At 30.5% G+C, this 19,189-nt stretch overlaps 1 protein-coding gene across 3 annotated transcripts in view; it reads right to left on the bottom strand.

Moving 5' to 3' along the window:
• Rtel1 (Regulator of telomere elongation helicase 1) overlaps nucleotides 1-19,189 on the bottom strand; it is a 58,802-nt gene that overhangs the window by 33,495 nt on the left and 6,118 nt on the right. For all 3 annotated transcript variants that reach the window (XR_015433095.1, XM_087161233.1, XM_087161234.1), the window contains exons 5-11: nucleotides 17,144-17,363; nucleotides 15,252-15,446; nucleotides 14,018-14,239; nucleotides 12,887-13,014; nucleotides 12,288-12,494; nucleotides 11,573-11,855; nucleotides 8,990-9,124 (exon numbers count right to left, since the gene is read on the bottom strand). Coding sequence is in view for 2 of the 3 variants with exons in the window: in XM_087161233.1 (XP_087017359.1) it covers nucleotides 8,990-9,124; nucleotides 11,573-11,855; nucleotides 12,288-12,494; nucleotides 12,887-13,014; nucleotides 14,018-14,239; nucleotides 15,252-15,446; nucleotides 17,144-17,363 (1,390 nt within the window). In the remaining variant the exon portion in view is untranslated. The remainder of the gene's footprint in view (nucleotides 1-8,989; nucleotides 9,125-11,572; nucleotides 11,856-12,287; nucleotides 12,495-12,886; nucleotides 13,015-14,017; nucleotides 14,240-15,251; nucleotides 15,447-17,143; nucleotides 17,364-19,189) is intronic.

Below are 19,189 nucleotides of genomic sequence, written 5' to 3'. Positions count from 1 at the left end.
TTGAAATCCCCACTACTACTCCAGCCGAATTACGTCAATCGCAGCTGGAAGATGATGAACTTCGAAAAATCATTGAAGCTTTTGAGAAACCTGAGAAATCAGTAGACTTTGCTACCTGGACTGGTCGTGGTTACATCATGAACAGAGGAGTGCTATACCGGTACTCACCAGATTCAGACGAAGAAGAGGCGCAACTTGTCATACCCCAACAAAGAAAAACAGAAATTCTGAAAGAATATCACGATTCGCCAATGTCAGGTCATTTTGGATCTGAAGGAACATTTCAGTGTATCGCCAAAAGATACTACTGGGTTGGAATGAGAAAAGATATAGCGGACAATGTTAAAAGCTGCGTTGAGTGCTGTCGCTACAAGCCATCTAATCAAAAGCCTTCTGGTTTACTTCAAACTCCTGTTTATGCTAAACGCTTTGAGACTCTGTCAATTGATCTTTTCGGTCCTCTTCCAGAAACACCAACTGGTGAGAAATGGATTTTTATTGCCCAGGACTATGCTACAAAGTGGACAGAACTATTTGCGTTAAAGGAAGCAACAGCCAGAGAGCGTGCCACAACTCTCATGGAAGAAGTCCTACTTCGATTTGGGTTACCCAGAAAAATAATAAGTGACAATGGTGCTCAGTTTACAAGTGCTGTCATGCAACAGCTATGCTATATCCTGAATATAGACCAATGTCTGACTCCTGTCTATCATCCTCAGTCTAACCCAGTGGAACGAAAGAACAGAGACTTAAAAACTCGTTTGGCCATATTTGTTGGTAATAACCATCAATCATGGAAAGAAAAGTTGCCATTCATAAGGTTTTCCTTAAACACTGCCAAATGTGAATCAACAGGACAATCTGCCGCCTTTCTCCAATTTGCACGAGAATTACGAGCACTTGATGATGTTAAACATGACATAAAAGCAGTTATTGAGAATGATAATTTCGTTCCGGAAATAACTCCTTACTTGAAACGTTTTGCCAGAACTGTACACCAAGTTCAGGAGACAGTTGAGAAACATCAGGATAAACAAAAGAAATATGCTGACATGAGACGCCAAGAAAATCCTATATTCAACCTTGGAGACAAAGTTTGGGTTAGCCTCCATCCTGTTAGCAAGGGGCATCTAAAGAAAACTAGTAAATTCATGCCAAAGAGAGATGGTCCTTACGTCATTGTCGCTATAAAATCTCCAACAACGTTTGATATTGCTGATCCCAATGAACCAGATAAGATTCTTGGCAAATATCATGTATCAGCCCTAACCCCATTTCAAGAACAGAATAAGTTTCGTGTTGCACATCAGATAACTCCTGTGGCGCCCTTGAGAAAAAGAGGGCGCCCAAAACGCATACAAGATGTTCAAGTAGCTATCGGTATTCCAACTAAATCTCCACCTTCTGCTCTAAATAGACATAAAAAGGTTCCTGACTCCTTGCCGAGACGTCTAAGAAGTCAGAGGGGGAGTTGGTAACAAACCAATACCCTGTGGTGCCACCTATGTCCCCACCACCGAGACTCAGTTCAAGTTCAGATATGAAACCCTAAACATGACTTTTCCCCTTTCCCCGAGTTTTCTTAAATTTTAATTATTTTTACTTTTTGTTCAAATGTTATTTATGTTTGTATCTGTGGTTATTAATTAAAATTCTTTATTAAGTGTACTTTTAGTCACTTTTGTCCTAATTTACAATTAATTTGAGCTAGCCGATATTCCTTCACACTACAATATATATATATATATGTCAGGTATCTATGCCGAGTTACTTCAAACTACACCATAATGCGATGATGTTGGTTATCATCAACTAATTCAATCAACCATATGATCAATAACAATAACAATAATATTTATTCCTCAATAATAACATGAGTCACATAGACTCTAACCACTTAGGTTCGAACCACACAGGTTTCAGGTTTTACCTAAATACAACCAGTTTCACTTAGAAACTACACATCAACTGACTCACTCTTGATTTACATCGAGAAAGTTCGTTGCTTTTTGTTAAAGAGAGCGACATCTGGCGTATTGACAAAGAGGCTGTATTCTCGCATGTTACAATGTTACACTCGGGCATCCTACGGGTTTCGTCCTCGAAACAGAATGACTAAAAAAAATCTGAAAAGAGAAGAAAAAAAAACAAAGCAGTATACAAAACAAACATAACAAATACATAGCAATTTTTTGAAGGAAAAAAATCAAAGCTGCATCGTTCCATCAGTAAATATGCACTAATTTGTCCATGGCTTCATATAGTCTACAGCAGTGGTTGTTAAGTTAGGACCTTCATGTTGCCCAACTTTTTCAACTTCGTATCGGTCATTGGATTTCACTTTAACAATCTTGTAAGGACCATGGAACTTTGGACGTAACTTTAAACCAGTTCCAAATTGTGTTCTTTGAATCGCCACTAAGTCATCTTTTCTGTACTTGCGGGGTTGTTTACATTTTCTGTTGTGGGTTGATTTATTCTGCTGTTGAATTTCCATAATTCGTTGCTGTGCATCACTTCTAAGATCTTCTCGTTGTTTCATAAAGTAGTTTTCATATTCGTCTGTTAGAATTTCTTTAATCCGTAAATCTTCTTTATTTTTCATGGGTATTCCTAACATAAGTTGAAAAGGAGTTTTGTTTGTACTGGTGGAAACTGTACTATTAATAAATCGCTGTACATCGTTTACGTGCTTATACCAGTCCATTGGATTTTCGATGGATAACTTTGAGAGAATAGGGATAAGAGTTTCGTGCAATCTCTCTACTTGGCCATTTCCACGAGGTACTCCGGCAGTAATAAGAATATGTTGAATATCTTCTTCTTGACAATAGTCCTCAAATTCTTTAGACACATATGCACCACCACGGTCTGATATAATTCTGGAAGGATTACCAAAAGTTGTCTGTTGTAACCTCAATTTCTCTAAAGCTGCTTGAGCACTTACATTTTTTACGGGGTAAAGCCATACAAATTTCGAAAAACCATCAATCACAGAAAAAATGTGCTGATATTTCTTTTTTGTTGAAGGCAATGGACCTATAAAGTCAACGTGGTATGTACTTAAAGGTACATCTTCTTTAGGAATCGGGTTTAAGAAACCTTCTTTCTTTCCTCGCTTTCGGTTGCATAGAATACAGTCAACACAGTTTGTTAGGACAGATTGTATTTTCGCTTTTAGCCCAGGAATATAATAATTTTGTTTAATAACTTCTTCAGTTTTAGTGAGTGCGTAATGTCCCTTACTATGAACTTCTTTAATGATATCATTTTGCATCGCGTCTGGTATTACTAAAAGCTCTCTACCGTTATCGTATCGATAAAGAATGTCATTTTTAATAAAGTGCATATTATCATTTCCATTGGCAATTAATGTTTTAATAGTGTTTATTTGCTCATCCTCTTTTTGGGCAGCTGCTATTTTTATGGTTACCTCATCATGCTGAATTGTAAGAGCGACATTTCTGCTTAAGGCATCAACATGCTTCATTTGAGTAGCAGGCCGATGTATCATATCAAAGTGAAACTCCTCAAGATACAACGCCCACCGCGCAATTTTAGGGATGATTTCTTTTTTACTCATTGTGCTTTGCAAAGCAGCGCAATCGGTTATAATTTTAAACTTAACACCTAACAAATAGTTTCGAAATTTTTTAAGCGCTTCAACTATGGCAAGTGTTTCTAACTCATAGCTACTATATTTCTCCTGTTGTTGGGACGTTTTTTTACTAAAATAATGGATAGGATAAAATTTACCATTGTCTGCTTTTTGAAGAAGAACTGCTCCGAAACCAAAACTACTGGCATCTGTGTGGAGCTCTAATTCAGAATTTTGTCTATATAAATGAAGAACTGGGTCATTCGTTAAGGCTATCTTGAGCTTTTGAAAAGATTCTTTTTGTTCATTATCGAATTTAAAATCAGTATTATTTCTGAGCAAATCACTGAGAGGTTTAGCTATTTTGCTATAATTTGGGATAAATTTACGGAAATATCCTGTTAATCCAAGGAAACTCATTAATTGTTTATGTGTTTTAGGTTCCGGGAAATTTTTAACTGCTAAAGTTTTAGAGGGTGAAGGGCGAATCGTGCCATTTTCAATTATGTAACCGAGACATTCTATGGAACGTTTTAAAAATTGACATTTCTTGAAATTTAATTCCAATCCGTTATCAGCAGCTGTTTTTAAAACGCGTTTCAATTTTTCAAAACCTTCTTCATAATTTTTTGCTGGAATGAAAATGTCATCTAAATAAATAACTAAAGTTTTATCTTTAATTAATTCTCTAAAAACATGTAAAATATATCTCTGAAAAACACTGGGACTGTTAGCCAAACCAAATGGTACCCGTAAAAATTCGTATTGGCCATTATGCGTAATAAAGGACGTGTATTTACGGCTATTTTCTTCAATTTCACAATGGTGAAAGGCTGCTTTTAAATCAATAGAAGAAATTACCTGCGCATCGCCTAATTGGTCTAATATGTCCTCCATAAGGGGTAAGGGAAATCGATCTCGAACAATTTTTTTATTTAATTTCCTATAATCGATGCAAACTCGCGTGGAATTATCTTTCTTTTTACAAAGGACTATAGGAGCACAAAAATCTGAACAACTTTCACGAACAACACCATCTTTTAACCAAGTGTCTATTTGTTTTTCAACTATTTCCCGCTCTTTAAATGACAAACGACGAGCATGTTGGGAAATGGGAATTTCATCCTTTAAAATAATATTCATTTTAATGTCCGAGGATTTAATCTGAGACGGTTTATAATTATTAATCAAAAGAGTTAAATTTTGCTTTAATTTCTTATTCAGTATATGCGATAAATCGAATTCATTATGATCAATGACATTTGAGATCTGAGTTAAGAAAGAAAAAGCTTCTAAATTATTTGAACATTTATTTGACTGAAGAGTATCCGAAGAATAAAAACAATTTGAGAGTGGAGCGATTTGTTGATCATAAATTAAAGGATCGCATCTGGGCATTACACTAGCCTTGAAAGGAGACGCTGCGACTGAGTTTACAAAAGTTTCAGTTTCATAATTGGGTGAAGCCTTATTACTATTCGAATTTTCCGAAGTCAAAACAGAATCAGAAAAGTGAGAATTTCTTTGATCATAAATTAACATAGGAGTGGGTGAATGTGTTTTATTGCTAACCTTGAACGGAGCAGTGAAAGAAATGTTTGCGTTTTGATTTCCGCTTTGGTGGGGAATAAAATGAATGTTTTTACTTTCGCAAGGAATTATGCGATTTATATTTACTACTTTCGGTATGCTTGAATTTTGAACAGTAAGTTGACCGTTAGAAAAATGAATGTCTAAGCAACTTAAAATATCCATTCCCAAAATAAAATCAAATTGCATGTTTTCTACTACATAAATATTAGCATTTAAAACATAATTATCAATGCTTACATCCGCATTAAAATATCCAAGGGGGGAAATTTGTTCTGAACTGATACCTGTTACAACAATAGCGGGGGGTTTAAGAGGAATATACCCTAACTTTTGAAAGAGTGAAGGGCTACACATACTAATTTCTGAACCAGTGTCACAAACTGCTGAAATTTCATAATTAAAAATGAATATTTGTTTCAAAATTCTTGTATTTTGAACACTGTGATGAAGTACTTTCTTTTCTGAGCATTCATTGCTTTTATGGCCAGTTTTATTACAATGTCTACATTTAACCACATTTTTATCACAATTTATACTTATATGGCCGTACTTATTACATGTATAGCATTTCGTATTCAAAAATTTATTTTTGGTAGGGTAAAAACATGATGCATTGATATTGAAAGCTGGAGCTTGAGAGATCTTTGTTTTGTTTTGGTGGGAGGTAGTTTTTTTTAAATTTATTATCACTTTTGTTTACTCGGATTCTTGCGGTTTCATATGTTTCTAATTGCTCTATGAAAGGTTTCAGTTCAATGATCTTATGTAAATCATCTATAAAATGATCACGAATTTCCGACGGCAATTTTCGTTTCAATTGATCCACTATCATTAGTTCTTTAAGACTTTTAAAATCTGCAATTTTGATGCCGGTTATTCATTCTTCGAAATAATGTTGTAGTTCATAAGCGAAATCTCGCCAAGAAACATTCTGTTCTTTTTTGTGGTAAATAAATTTTTGTCTAAATTGTTCCGGGGAAAGTTTAAAACGTTTCAATAACAAAGTTTTTACGTAATCATAGTTCGAAGTGGATTCTTCTGGCTCTTGAGCTATAATTTGGACGATACTAAGCGGTAAAAGTCCCATTAAATAAGTAACGAATTCTTTTTTATCTATGTTTATTCTCGTAGCTTGGCGTTCAAACAATAACAAATATGTGCTTATATCTGTTTCATTAGCATCAAAACTTTTGATTAATTTAGATAAATCACTAGATTTAAATGTGTCTGTGGTAGTTACATGAGTTCCATTTTGTTTATTTAAATTATCCGATTTTAATTTCTCAAGTTGAATTTCTTGCGCTAATCTTTCTTTTTCATTAGCTAATCTTTCTTTTTCTAGTCTTTCGGAAACAATTGTTTCTAAGAGGTTTTTCGTTACCTCCTCGTTATATTCTTTACATGAAGTTATACATTTAATTATTTCTATAATTTTTGCTGCAGGGGGCACATCAACAGTTAATTCCTCAGCTAATTTAATCAAGTCCTCCTTTCTAGCTCTCGACAGAAAAGTCATTATTTTATTTTACTCTATAATTCACACAGAATAATAGTAAAAAAAATATAGTACTCACAGGTTCGTGATTTTCCTTTATCCAATTACAACTCACACTTCTGACACCATTATGTCAGGTATCTATGCCGAGTTACTTCAAACTACACCATAATGCGATGATGTTGGTTATCATCAACTAATTCAATCAACCATATGATCAATAACAATAACAATAATATTTATTCCTCAATAATAACATGAATCACATAGACTCTAACCACTTAGGTTCGAACCACACAGGTTTCAGGTTTTACCTAAATACAACCAGTTTCACTTAGAAACTACACATCAACTGACTCACTCTTGATTTACATCGAGAAAGTTCGTTGCTTTTTGTTAAAGAGAGCGACATCTGGCGTATTGACAAAGAGGCTGTATTCTCGCATGTTACAATGTTACATATATATATATATATATATATATATATATATATATATAAATATATATATATACAGTGAAACCTCTGTTAAGCGGACATTCATGGGACCAAAAAATTTGTCCGTTTATGAGAGTTGTCCGTTTACGGGAAGGGTACCCTAATAACGAAATTTAACACCGTAAATTATTTTTAGAATATTTTCAAAGATGCAGAAATAATTAAATAATATCTACAAGGATACTATAAATATCTACAAGAATATTTATTTAAACAATAAGAAAGATAAAAAAGAATATATAAAGAAGTTTGATATAAATACATAATTCTGGATGTAGCTACAGGTAAATAAATAAATAATTATAATTTTCATATCAGCAAAGGTACTCAAGTTAGACATATGGTACCGAATGGGAGCTTTCTGTCCTCAGTCCGTTTCAATTATTAATTTTACATCCCCTTACACCTACTTATCATTTGATAGGGACCATAGTTAATACCTTCTTGAAAGAAAAAAAAACCTCCCATGATTCATAGAAAAAAAGTTATGCATACCTGTAAGTCATGAGGACTTATGGAGTTGATTATTCATAATTGATCAGCTATCAAGTGTCTGAATAAATGTTTCATTTATATAAACACCTCAAAGATTATACTTCTGTTACCCTTTTTTTACCCCAGTTGTGTTAAATACAATCTTCAAATTTATAAGGAAATTAAAGAAATTTTCAATAGGGAAGAAGCATTGAGAGATGTCATTTCACCTTGAGGGGTCTCGTGACCTATGTGGTCCAGATGAAAAGATCAAAAGATGCCGATGTCAGAATTATTTCAGGAGTGCAGTACCATTTTCTCTCCTTTCTTTACAAAGATAAGGTAAGGTGACAGGAGAAAGATTGATTTTTCAGTGGTGAAATAGCTTAACAATATTTTTAGTTACGGATAAGGCAAAAAATTTAATTTACATGCTTTAAAAATGGTGAAAAGTTGGATTTTTTTTAGCTTGCAATTTAAAGCAAAAATAGTTCCCTTTTCAAATTTGGAAAAAGTAATATCCGGTTTGTGGAGATAGAAAGCAACGTTTCAGGACCAAAATGACTGTCCGCGTCCAGTTACGGGAGTGTCCGCTCTGCGAAGAATGTACATAATGGTATATTCATAGAAAATTTCCAGGGAATTAAAAATATGTCCGTATTGAGAGGCGTCCGTCTTGCAGGAGTGTCCATAACAGGAGGTTTCACTGTATATATATATATTTCCACTGCAGTGATTAATAATGAAAAAAAAGATAATTTAAGTAACTTAAGAACGAACTCATTATAAATGAGCATAAAAGAAATCTAAATGTATAAATAGATGAGAGTTCAATTTAGCTTTTCTTTTCTTTGCTATATTTTTAATTATTTATTTTATTTTATTTCAAACACATATTAACAGCTATAAAAAAGCTATTAATAAAACTTGTTTGAAAAACTTAAAGAATAAAAGACATGCAACATACAATGTGCAGAAAAACGTTAATTTTTTTTTTTCTTCTTATACATGGATTTAATTTTTTTTAAAACATGGTAATTAAAAAACTAATTAATTATAAATGAATGTTAAAGTAAGTTATTTTGAAAAAATGAATGAAAAAATATATATTTCTGCTTGATAACTTTATGTTGCTTGATTGGTTTTAACTCAAAAGTAATTTTATACCAGATTATTCAACTCTTTTGCAGCAGAACAGATAAAAATTACCATAAAAAACATAATTGTGTATCATGGAATTGTAACTTCTATATGATTGTATATGATACATTAAGTATCCATTTTTAGAGCAAAATGAAAATCTGTTGAGTGAAAAGAATGCCGCAAAACATACCTTTGACTCTTTTGCAATGCTGTTAAGATAACTCATCTTCATTTTAACCCTTGGATCCATTGATGGTGGAAATGGTAAGCCAGTAATTACAACAGCACGAGCATTTTCATCAGCAAAATCCAACCCTTCACTTACCTAGTAAATAACATGAAAGTTTGACAGTTAAAAAATGAAGTTAAAATTTATAGGGTTGACAAAAAACTTTTAGGTCACTTCTAAACTAAAACGTAATGAAAATAAATAATTATTATTAAAAATAAGGAAGAGAAATTTTTTTTAAAGGGAAATCTAATATAAATCTGTCTAAATCTAACATTCAAATGGTCAAGTTTTGGGTATAACAGTAAACTCACTAAACAATAATCAGCAGTTAAGGGAAGTTCATGATTGAATCTCCTTCTCCATAGTTCATTAATCTGCCCACCACAGAAAATACTTTGTTACCATTGCCAATAACAGGTCAGGATAGCAGAGAATCCAGGAGAATGCTAGGGTCCAACACCGACTGTCGTGCGCCAATGATGAACTTTAGATTATATAATAACATTACCATAACTTGAAGTGGTAAATGACATATTTAAGATAAATATTGGAGAAAAAGTTACATATTCAACAAGTTTGCATCATTTTTGTCAAAAGTTTTCATTTAATGCCTGTGCCATAAATATATAAGAAAGGATAAATATTTTATTAACTTAGATAATTTACAATTTCATATAACTTAGATAAATAAATTATACTACAATATTAAGACATATTTTAATGAAAAGAAATTATTAGGTTTCTCAATTTAAAAAAATATATATATATTAATTATAGTACCTATTGCACTGAATTTATCAATAGATACAAAAATAAATTAGACCATGACAGAGGAAAATATAACATTGTTCTGTGAAGAAAGTCTACATTTTGTTGGTAAAATTATTTTCAGAAAAATAGCATAAAGTTATACAACCTCTGTGGAAGATCACTAGAATAAAAGTCCAAGAAAGTTATCAACAACGAAAATGCCAATAAAATAGTTTTTTATTGAGGTTTTGTGGTGGAGTCAATGATTATTTTATATCCGCATCTCAATGAAGATGAGATGATTTGGATCAGAAAGTCATTAATAGAAGCCAAAAAGAGTCATAGGTTAATAGAAGCCAATAGGCTGGATGGATTAGAAAAGAACAAAGAAACATTGTTGTTGAAAAAGAATTTAAACACTATTTATTGGAAGCTCAGCAGGATTTGTTGACATTCCATAAAAAAATAATAAATAAAACAGTCAAAATGTGCGCGAGGTTGCACCCCTCTATGAAATCTATGTGGAGAAAACAAAATCATGAGCCGCCCGGAATAAGAAATAGAATTCCAGGGTGAGACGTTATTGCTCCCATCTGAGCGTCATGGAAAAGGAGTGAAATTAAAAAATTTACTGCATGATGGTTAATGTGCAAATGTGATATTCGCAGGGCTGTCTCGCTTTTTTATTATTTTTATTATTATTTTATGCCATAGCTTGTTTCTTGTCGCCAATTTAACGATCTAAACTAGCCTATTTCTGAACAAATTAAATTCTCAACAAGATTTTTTTATTTTATAAGGAATCAAAGAAGGAAGAGGAGTATATATATTTATAAGGAGTTACAACTCAAACCAAAACACTGACAAACTCACATGTGCCGATCAAAGAAGCTGACAAACAGGTACAAAGGCGACTGGCAGGCTAGGAATTTTAGTGGGATAATCTTTAAAGAGGAAAGTGTACAAATTGCAAATTGTATCTTAGTCACCCGATGCCACAGTGACATTAATACAAGCTTTAAAAAAAAACTCCCGATAATTTAAATGCTACAAAGTTGAGATTGCATATTTATATACCTTTACAAAGGTATACCTTTTATACCTAAAGGTATAACAAAGGTATACCTAATTTATATACCTTTACAAAGGTATATAAATATTGCATATTTATATACCTTTACAAAGTAAATAAACAAAAAATTTATTTATTGTATGGTAACCCCATGCAAGTATGTAAAAATTCAAAGAATTAAATGGGCTGGTCACATCATTCGAATGAACAGAGAGCGTTCGACAAACATAATCTTTTCGGCTCAGCCCATCGGATCAAGGCCCAGAGGTCGACCAAAGCTGAGATGGGCCGACTGCGTGGAAAGAGACTTTTCAGTCTTAAAAGTCTCAAACTGGAAGACAACTGCCAGGCAGAGGCAGGCCTAGAGGAAGTTGATTGAGAAGGCCAGAGCCCACCCGGGGCTGCCGTGCCATTGAGGAAGGAAGGAAGGATGGTAACCCCATGTATGATTGGAAAAAAAGGATAATTAGAACTTCAGAGGCATACATAAAGAAGTGTCTCTGAATTAAATAGATTTTTAAATGCAGGTATTCATACAATTTCAACAACAACAAAAAATTCATATTTATTATTTTAACTGCAGCAAAAGTCTGCATTTTCTTTTTATGAGAATGTTAAAAATCATAAAAGTAGTTTCAGATATCATTCAAGAAATAACCTGATTGCAAACAGCATAATTAAAGTTTCAATTTACATGAAAAATATTAATTATAACATACTTTTCCTCTGCATACTCCAAGAAGAGCAGCACCTTTAGAATCTGGATCTTTTATTACAGAATAATATTTCTCAATACTTTCTTGAAATGCATCCTTCCCTTGAGGTTCTACGAAGAGGGGTTTGATTCCAGATAACTGTTGCCATATTCCATTTTCTTCCCACCAACCAACATTAGATTTCATAACAGAATAGGAAGGGAAAAACACCAATAAGCCATCAGGTATCATCCTGCCAAAATTACATATTGTACGTCCAAGAGAGTTGATGTATTTTTCATTGGATCTGGGAGAAAAAGAATTTTTTTTTATATATATGTAGTTACAAAGAACAAACATTTCATACCATAGAGTACAAAGCAACAAAAAATAATGACACAAATAAATTTGATTTCATGATCAAATATGGTCAAATAGTTCTAGAAAACCAAATTTTATTTTTACAACTTTTTTTTTAATTAAAAATACATACTTTAAAATAAATAATGTAAAAATTTGTATTAAAATTCAAAATATTTTTTTTTTACATGAAGTTATCTTTGGACGAAAAGTTTTGTAGTTGAGTATAATTCCATTAAAAAGTTTGTGAGATATAGCAAAATATGCAAAAAATGAAATGATTCTAGGGGTCTAAAAAAAGGTTAAGTTATAAAGAATAAAAAATAAAAAAATAACAAATAAATAAAACCAAATCTAAGGTTGAAAGTAATTTAAATACCTATTCTGAAAGGATGAATTGAGTGGTGTGCCATCAGGCCCACAAGTTACAACACCAACAAACACTTGATTGTCAGATATAATATGAGGATTTTCCAACTGCACAGGAAAATTAACCCCTAATTCATTAATCATTGGTCCAAGAGGGGATAACGTACCACTGGTCAAGATGATGCTATGAACACCTCGATTGACTATATCCTGCATTCTAAGAAAAAAAATAGAAAAGCATTAGAAAATTTATTTAATAATAATAAAAACAAACTCAAACTTCTTAATCTATTCATACAACAAGCCCAAGAAAAAAAATATACAAAAATTTGCAATATTGAAAAAGATGTTAGGATGCAATATTCATTGCTTGACAATAAATAAACTAATAACCATGCTTTCTTTTATCTGTACAGATCATCTGTTCTTAAGATTCTAAAGTAATAAGAGAATTACATTATTATTTTGATTTCTAATAAACTAAAAATTTTATTGACACCTGCCTTCAGAAGTAGGTTCTTCCAGTGCAGAGTTTTAATTCAATTATTAAAACCAATTCAAAATTCTTTTTTTCTTAAAAAATAAATAAAGAGAATTGATTTAACTTACCCTAAACCAGGTGAAAAACACCAGCAATCTAACTTCCAACTTTGCTTTCGTGTAGAACCTTTAGGAGCAACAGCCCAAGGATCAGATGAAGTCTGAGACTTATTCAAAGTATCATATTGCAGAAAAACCTTAAATAAAGCATTCCACAAATAAACTAAGGAAAGCATATAAACTGAAAATAAAAATCTAAATATTATTTTAATTTCTCTAGCAGTGGCTTGACAGCTATCCAGCTTCAGATCAATGGCTATCAGCTCGTCTAGGAAGTAAAGGCAGCATGTGTGCATTGCTGACCACATCACCGCAATCATGCCGTTGGAATCGAATTTCTGGCTTTACCTTTTACCTTTATCATTGTAATTAAACATTGACTTACAATAGCAAGTCATGTGGTAGCAAATCAGATTTGAATAGTTTGTATTTAAAAAATATAAATATTTCTAAACGAAAAATGTAACTTACTTCGAAAAAAGAAAAAAAACTGAATCACAAAAAGATATCAGGTGTTCCTAAGATTTATAAATCAAGTAAAGAAAAATTATATACATTTGCTGCATTCTACTTAGAAAACTATTCAATACCCTCTCACTAAGTTTTAAAATTTGTAATTAAATTTGACAAGAGATGGCACTATTCATATCATTTGTCATTTACCACTATTTACCACTACCAAATATTTACCACTTAAATTAATGAACAAAATAAAACATAATTATAAATGAGCGAATTTGAAAAATGCATTTTTGCTTCCAAATATTAAAAATGGTATTTAATGGAGTCTTCAGGTGACAATTGCATATCAGTAAAGTGTGGAAAATTTCAATACCAAAAAAATATGTGGAGTGAGATAAAATGAAAATCAAATAAAAATGTATTTAAAAGTATCTTTATATACAAATTTACATATCTTGATTTTTATTTATTTACTCCTTTATATTTATTTTATTTATTTACTTATTTAAAATAGTAATAGGCATAACAAAATTCCATTTTAATCCAAGCTAATTTATAATTCATACAAAAAAAATCAATGGCAATTTCGGACACCAAAAAAAAAAAAAAAAAAAAAAAAAAAATTAAACTGATAAAATATTTGAAAATTAAACACATAATAGATAAAGAAAGACTTACCCTATATTTAGAGGCAAATTCCTTTTTATAATCATATTCTCTAAACATATCAGGTGAAGTTCGAGAAAATAAGATGCTAACCAAGTCAGAAAATTTTTGAAGCCCAGCACCTTTAGAACCAAAAAGACCACTTGTGCTTGTTGAATGATATAAAATTATTTTGTCTAAAAGGTCTAAAACCACATCTTTCTTTTGAGGAGTTAACTCAACTCTAGACAGGATCTAAAAGGTTAAAAAAAAAATTTTAAATAACAAAATAATAGTATAGTATAGTAATTGTTGTCAATCTGTCTTAAAAATGAAAAGACAATCTGTATAAATCTGGTTATCTGTAGTTACTTTTGAATTAATTAAATATGAGGTCTTGCTCAATTTGTCTTTTGTAATAAAATTAAATTATAGCAGGTTTTAACTTTCCCTGGAAAAAGATTAAATATTCTTATTTTAATTGCTTTCTTTTTTCCCTGATTATAAATTACTCGTTTCTTTCATTTTTAAATAAATCTTTGAGCTACATTTATAAATTAAATAAAAACATTTCTTTAAAAAAAATAAAAATTTCAAAACAATTAAATTGTTTAAAACAAAAATATGGACCTGAGCATTTTTCAATTTCAAAGCAACAATTTCAGGTGGTTTGAGTTCAAGTATATTGAGTGTAGTTTGAAATACTGCTTCAAAATTTGTATGTTAATTATGTAGTGTTTTCCTATTTATCTTTGGTTCGAAAGAAGGAAGCCACACATTGGTAATTAAAGGGCTAAATTTTGCCCTCTGTCGCAGATCTTGTTTGTCTGCTTAAAGATATTTTTTAACTTTTTCTATGCTCTATTTTTACCATTAATTTTATAATAATTTTCTTTTTAGAAACAAATATCAATATTTCATACACAAATTAAGGTTGAATGAAACTTACACACTTTGATACAAAACATTTTGGATTTGTTTATAAACAAAACTTATAAGGAATACACTAATTTATATTATTTAACATCTGATATGCATTAACATTAGATTTTTTAATAAATTAACAACACTAGCACTTTGAAATTAAATAGCACTAACATCACATTTTAATTTTTCTAATTTACGAAAATCATTAAGGAAATCACAGATTGAAATAACCACATAATAAAGCACATTTTTTAAATTTACTAAGGCAGTCACCAGAAATATTAAGTATGAAAAATATTATCTGGTAAAGAAATTAAGGGTATTGTAAAACTCTTATAACCTCTATGACATAATCTCCTGGTTTTGATCCATCATTGGCAGAAGTCTCAGAAAGTTCCTTATCAATAGTTTCTTCCAGTTCACAAAACATGACTTTCAAAATAGATAAATCAGTTAAAGTGAAATCAGGAGCACCGCTGTCTGAACTTGAAAATTCTTGATCAAAATTTTTTATCATATCCATGATTTGCGTAATCTAGTGAAAAATGTAATTCATACTTAGTGTGGAATCTGAATTTAAAAATAAAATATAAAAACATTAAAAACTTATCAGAATTATTTTGAATAGACAACAATGTATTCTGTGTAAGATTAAAGATTAGTAAAAAGTACAGTTCTATGTGTGTTCTCTATATAAAGAAGCTGTGAAAGAAAGCATAGGCAGATGTGATTTTTTTATGTGTTTAGCAGAAGAACTAAGAGAAGATTATACAGTAGGGAACCGATTATCCGGAACAATCGGGACCATCGCTATTCCGGATAACTGATTTTTCCGGTTTTCTGAATCGCTACAAAAAGCCGTTTTTTTATTGTTAAACCCAACTAAAAAAAAATTTTTTTTTTGGAAATAATCTTAAAAATAAGAAAAAACGATAGAGTAATACACTAATGATTATTTCCAAAATGATGGTAAAGTAAACATCTTTCAAAAAAAGAACAAAAAATCCTAAAATCTTGAGGGAAAAAAAAAATTTTTTTTTTTAAAAATGGCGGAAAATTTATCGAATTTTGTTCCGGTTTTTTTGGTTTTCCGGCTTTCTGATTTCCGGAAAACGGGTTCTGTACTGTACCAATAAAAATAATCGTGTTCTTATGCTAAGTGGACTTCTGCAAGTTCAAACTCCAGTGGAATTATAAAAAAAAGGAAGAAATGTCAGATAGAAAAAGATGCAAAGGGAAGAAAACTGTTAATATTTGCGGCGGCTGTAATAAATTTGTATTTGATACTGTACATGGAAAGTTAGAAAAATAAGTATTTGCACTCACTGCTGGGCTGACTCCAATAGGTAAAAAAAAATTCATTTATAGTATAAAATAAATTCTATACTAAAATATTTGAATAGTTAAAACATTTTTAGTGGAAAATTTGTGTAAAGAATTAAAAATTCTATTCTCTCTGTTTCTGAAATAAAATTTGATGCAAAAACAGGAAATTCAATAGAATTAATTGAATATACATTTTTTTAGCATTTGATTGCATGTTTTACAAATGTCTATATCATTCACAAAAAAAAAAAAGAATTTAATTATTGTAGTTAAGTTTTAATTGTCTCAAATATATAAAATTATACAGCGAAATATGCAGATTTCTTCTGCAAGGATCAAAACGACCCACACCACATTTCTAGGTATATAAAGACTACCATAATTTTAACATTAAATGATGACTACTACACTTAGTTGCAAAAAGCGATTGAAAAATTTATTTATCTCTCATTATTTTTATTTGATACATTTGTTTTTCTTTGCGAAAGTTGAAAGTAAAAAATTAGAATTAAAGTTCACCATACCAATGAGATTCTCCAAAGTTTACCACACAATTATTTTTCTACTTATTTAAGCAAAAAAAAAAAAAATTGGATAGTAATTACTATACAAATTGCATTTCAAAACAAAAATAAAAATATGTAATTTTTACCAAGGAAGGAACATTTTTTATTTATTTATTAATGCTTTTAAAGATCAGTCAATGAACATGTTACACTTTAGGAAAATTTATAGGGATTACAAAACTATCGGGGGGAAATTAAACTATTTATCAACAATTACACATGTCTGTAAAAAGCTACATGTTTTCACAATCTGAACACAGTTACATGCTTTTCTCCAAAAATTAAATAAATAGACAAAAGATACTTCCAATAATAGAAAAAAATTGATAAAATATCTTACCTCAGTAATGCACAGTGCCAAATCATATGAACGCAGTTGAAAAGACATACTCTCTTCACAAGCACTTTCAATGTTGTGTGCTTCATCAACTATAACAATATTACTTTCCAATTCAATGCCATGGGCTCTTCTACTTTTCGGGTCGATGATGTAATTGTAAGGAGTGAATATAATATCTGCCTTTGTTTTGATATTACGAGCAGCATAATATGGACAAACCCTGTAAGAAATTTCCAACTGCAGTTACATATATATTTGATAATTTAATGCAATACAACAAATTTACATTCCTCAACTTTACATTACCTGTAATATTTATTTACTTTTTCTCTACTACAAACAATATGATAATTACTACAAATACATAGACCCTAAAAAAATTTCTCAAAATAAATAAATTTCTCCTTTTTTAAAAAAATCTTTTCAACAATCAAAATTAAAATCACTAATATTTTTATGTTCTAAGTGTTAATATATAAAACAGTTTACTTATACTATCAGTCTAGTAAAAAAGTCTAAATGAAATCCCTAAATTTCTCTCTTCTTCCTTCTGTGCACATCACTTATAAGATTGAGCTATAAAACATAATTATACCTAGTTTCTCGTCTAGAATCCATTATTCTATTGTTAACAAAAAATATCTTAATTTTTCAGTTGAAGTCCCCCTTTTCCCATTTATTCAAAAGATTAAAATATTTGTAAAAACAAGTTTCAACAATCATAACGAAATGCTGATATTTTATATGAATTCCAGATTAGCAGATTATTTTTTTGATTGTAACTTTATTCGTAAAAAAATAAAAATATAAATGTTCAAAAATTGCTGAGACTTCTCTTATGAGCATCTCTAAGCTTGTTTTGAATAAAAATTAAAATGCTGAATTGAGAAAACATCGCCAAAAAAAAACAAATAATTAAATAAAAAATCCAATAACTTGATAACACAACTTATAGGCTTAACTGTATAGGGATTTATTTCATTTTTTTAGAATCATTGTATAAAATTCAAATTAATTTAAACAACATAAAGTCTCTATATATAATTTTCACAGCCGTTATATTCACAAATTTTGCTACAGGAATGTTAGATTAAACTGAATTTTTACAATAATAATCTCCATCTGACTATGTTGAGGTCACAGACAAATTTGGATTTATGAAGATCGTATTCATTACCAAAATGCTAATATCTGCAGATTTACTCCATAAATTTAGCTACCAGGGGTTAATTAAGTCAGGACTATTAATTAATAAGTTATTTACAATGCAATTTAATTAAATAATAAAGGATAGTAAAATAGTAGATAACTCAGGTATAGGTTTCCTAAGGTTATTAGGTTCTCTATACCTAAAACAGCAGAATCTTGATAATTCATTAAAGATAAAAACTATCAGGGTCTCAAAAATGACCTCGAAACTAAAATCTTCATTTATAAGTTTAAAAACAAAAATTAGCATCTATAAAACACTAATTTGACATTTATAAGAGTGAATGCTAGGCAATAACATGAAAATAAATTATTGACCTTCGAACAGAAGATCTTAAAAATATTTGATGTAGTTAATGAGAATAATAGTTGAAGATCCTTGTTTTTAAATTTAACTTTTGAACTGTCTAACCTTGAAATTTATCAAAAGTACAAGGAACCTGATATTGTTAAAGTAATAAAATGCAATAAACTATGATAGCTCGAACATCTATTCTGACCTGATAATACAAACTCATTTAAAAAGCTTACTTTTACTGTCCCCATGAGAAACAGAAAATTAGGAAGACCCCTAATTAGGTGGTTTGACTCGGTGGAGTAGGACTTTTAATATACAGTGCCCGCCGTTTATTAAAATCACTTTTGTTTTATGCTCTTTTGATTTTATTAAGCGGCTGATTTTATTAAGAGGTGATTCAACATTTAAAAAAAATCACATTTTAAAAATATATTCTAAATGCAAACACTTTAAAAGCTGAAATAATGACAACATTAATGCTTTATTCAACTAATTTAATTATTTTAATAAAGTAAAACCCTACATAAGATTAAATTTAC

This window comes from Parasteatoda tepidariorum, chromosome 4 (assembly GCF_982258835.1).
Source record: "Parasteatoda tepidariorum strain Cologne lab strain chromosome 4, Ptep-v5.0, whole genome shotgun sequence".
NCBI lineage: Eukaryota > Metazoa > Arthropoda > Arachnida > Araneae > Theridiidae > Parasteatoda > Parasteatoda tepidariorum.
The sequence above is the reverse complement of the archived record's forward strand: the minus strand, read 5'-3'. Positions and strand labels throughout refer to the sequence as shown.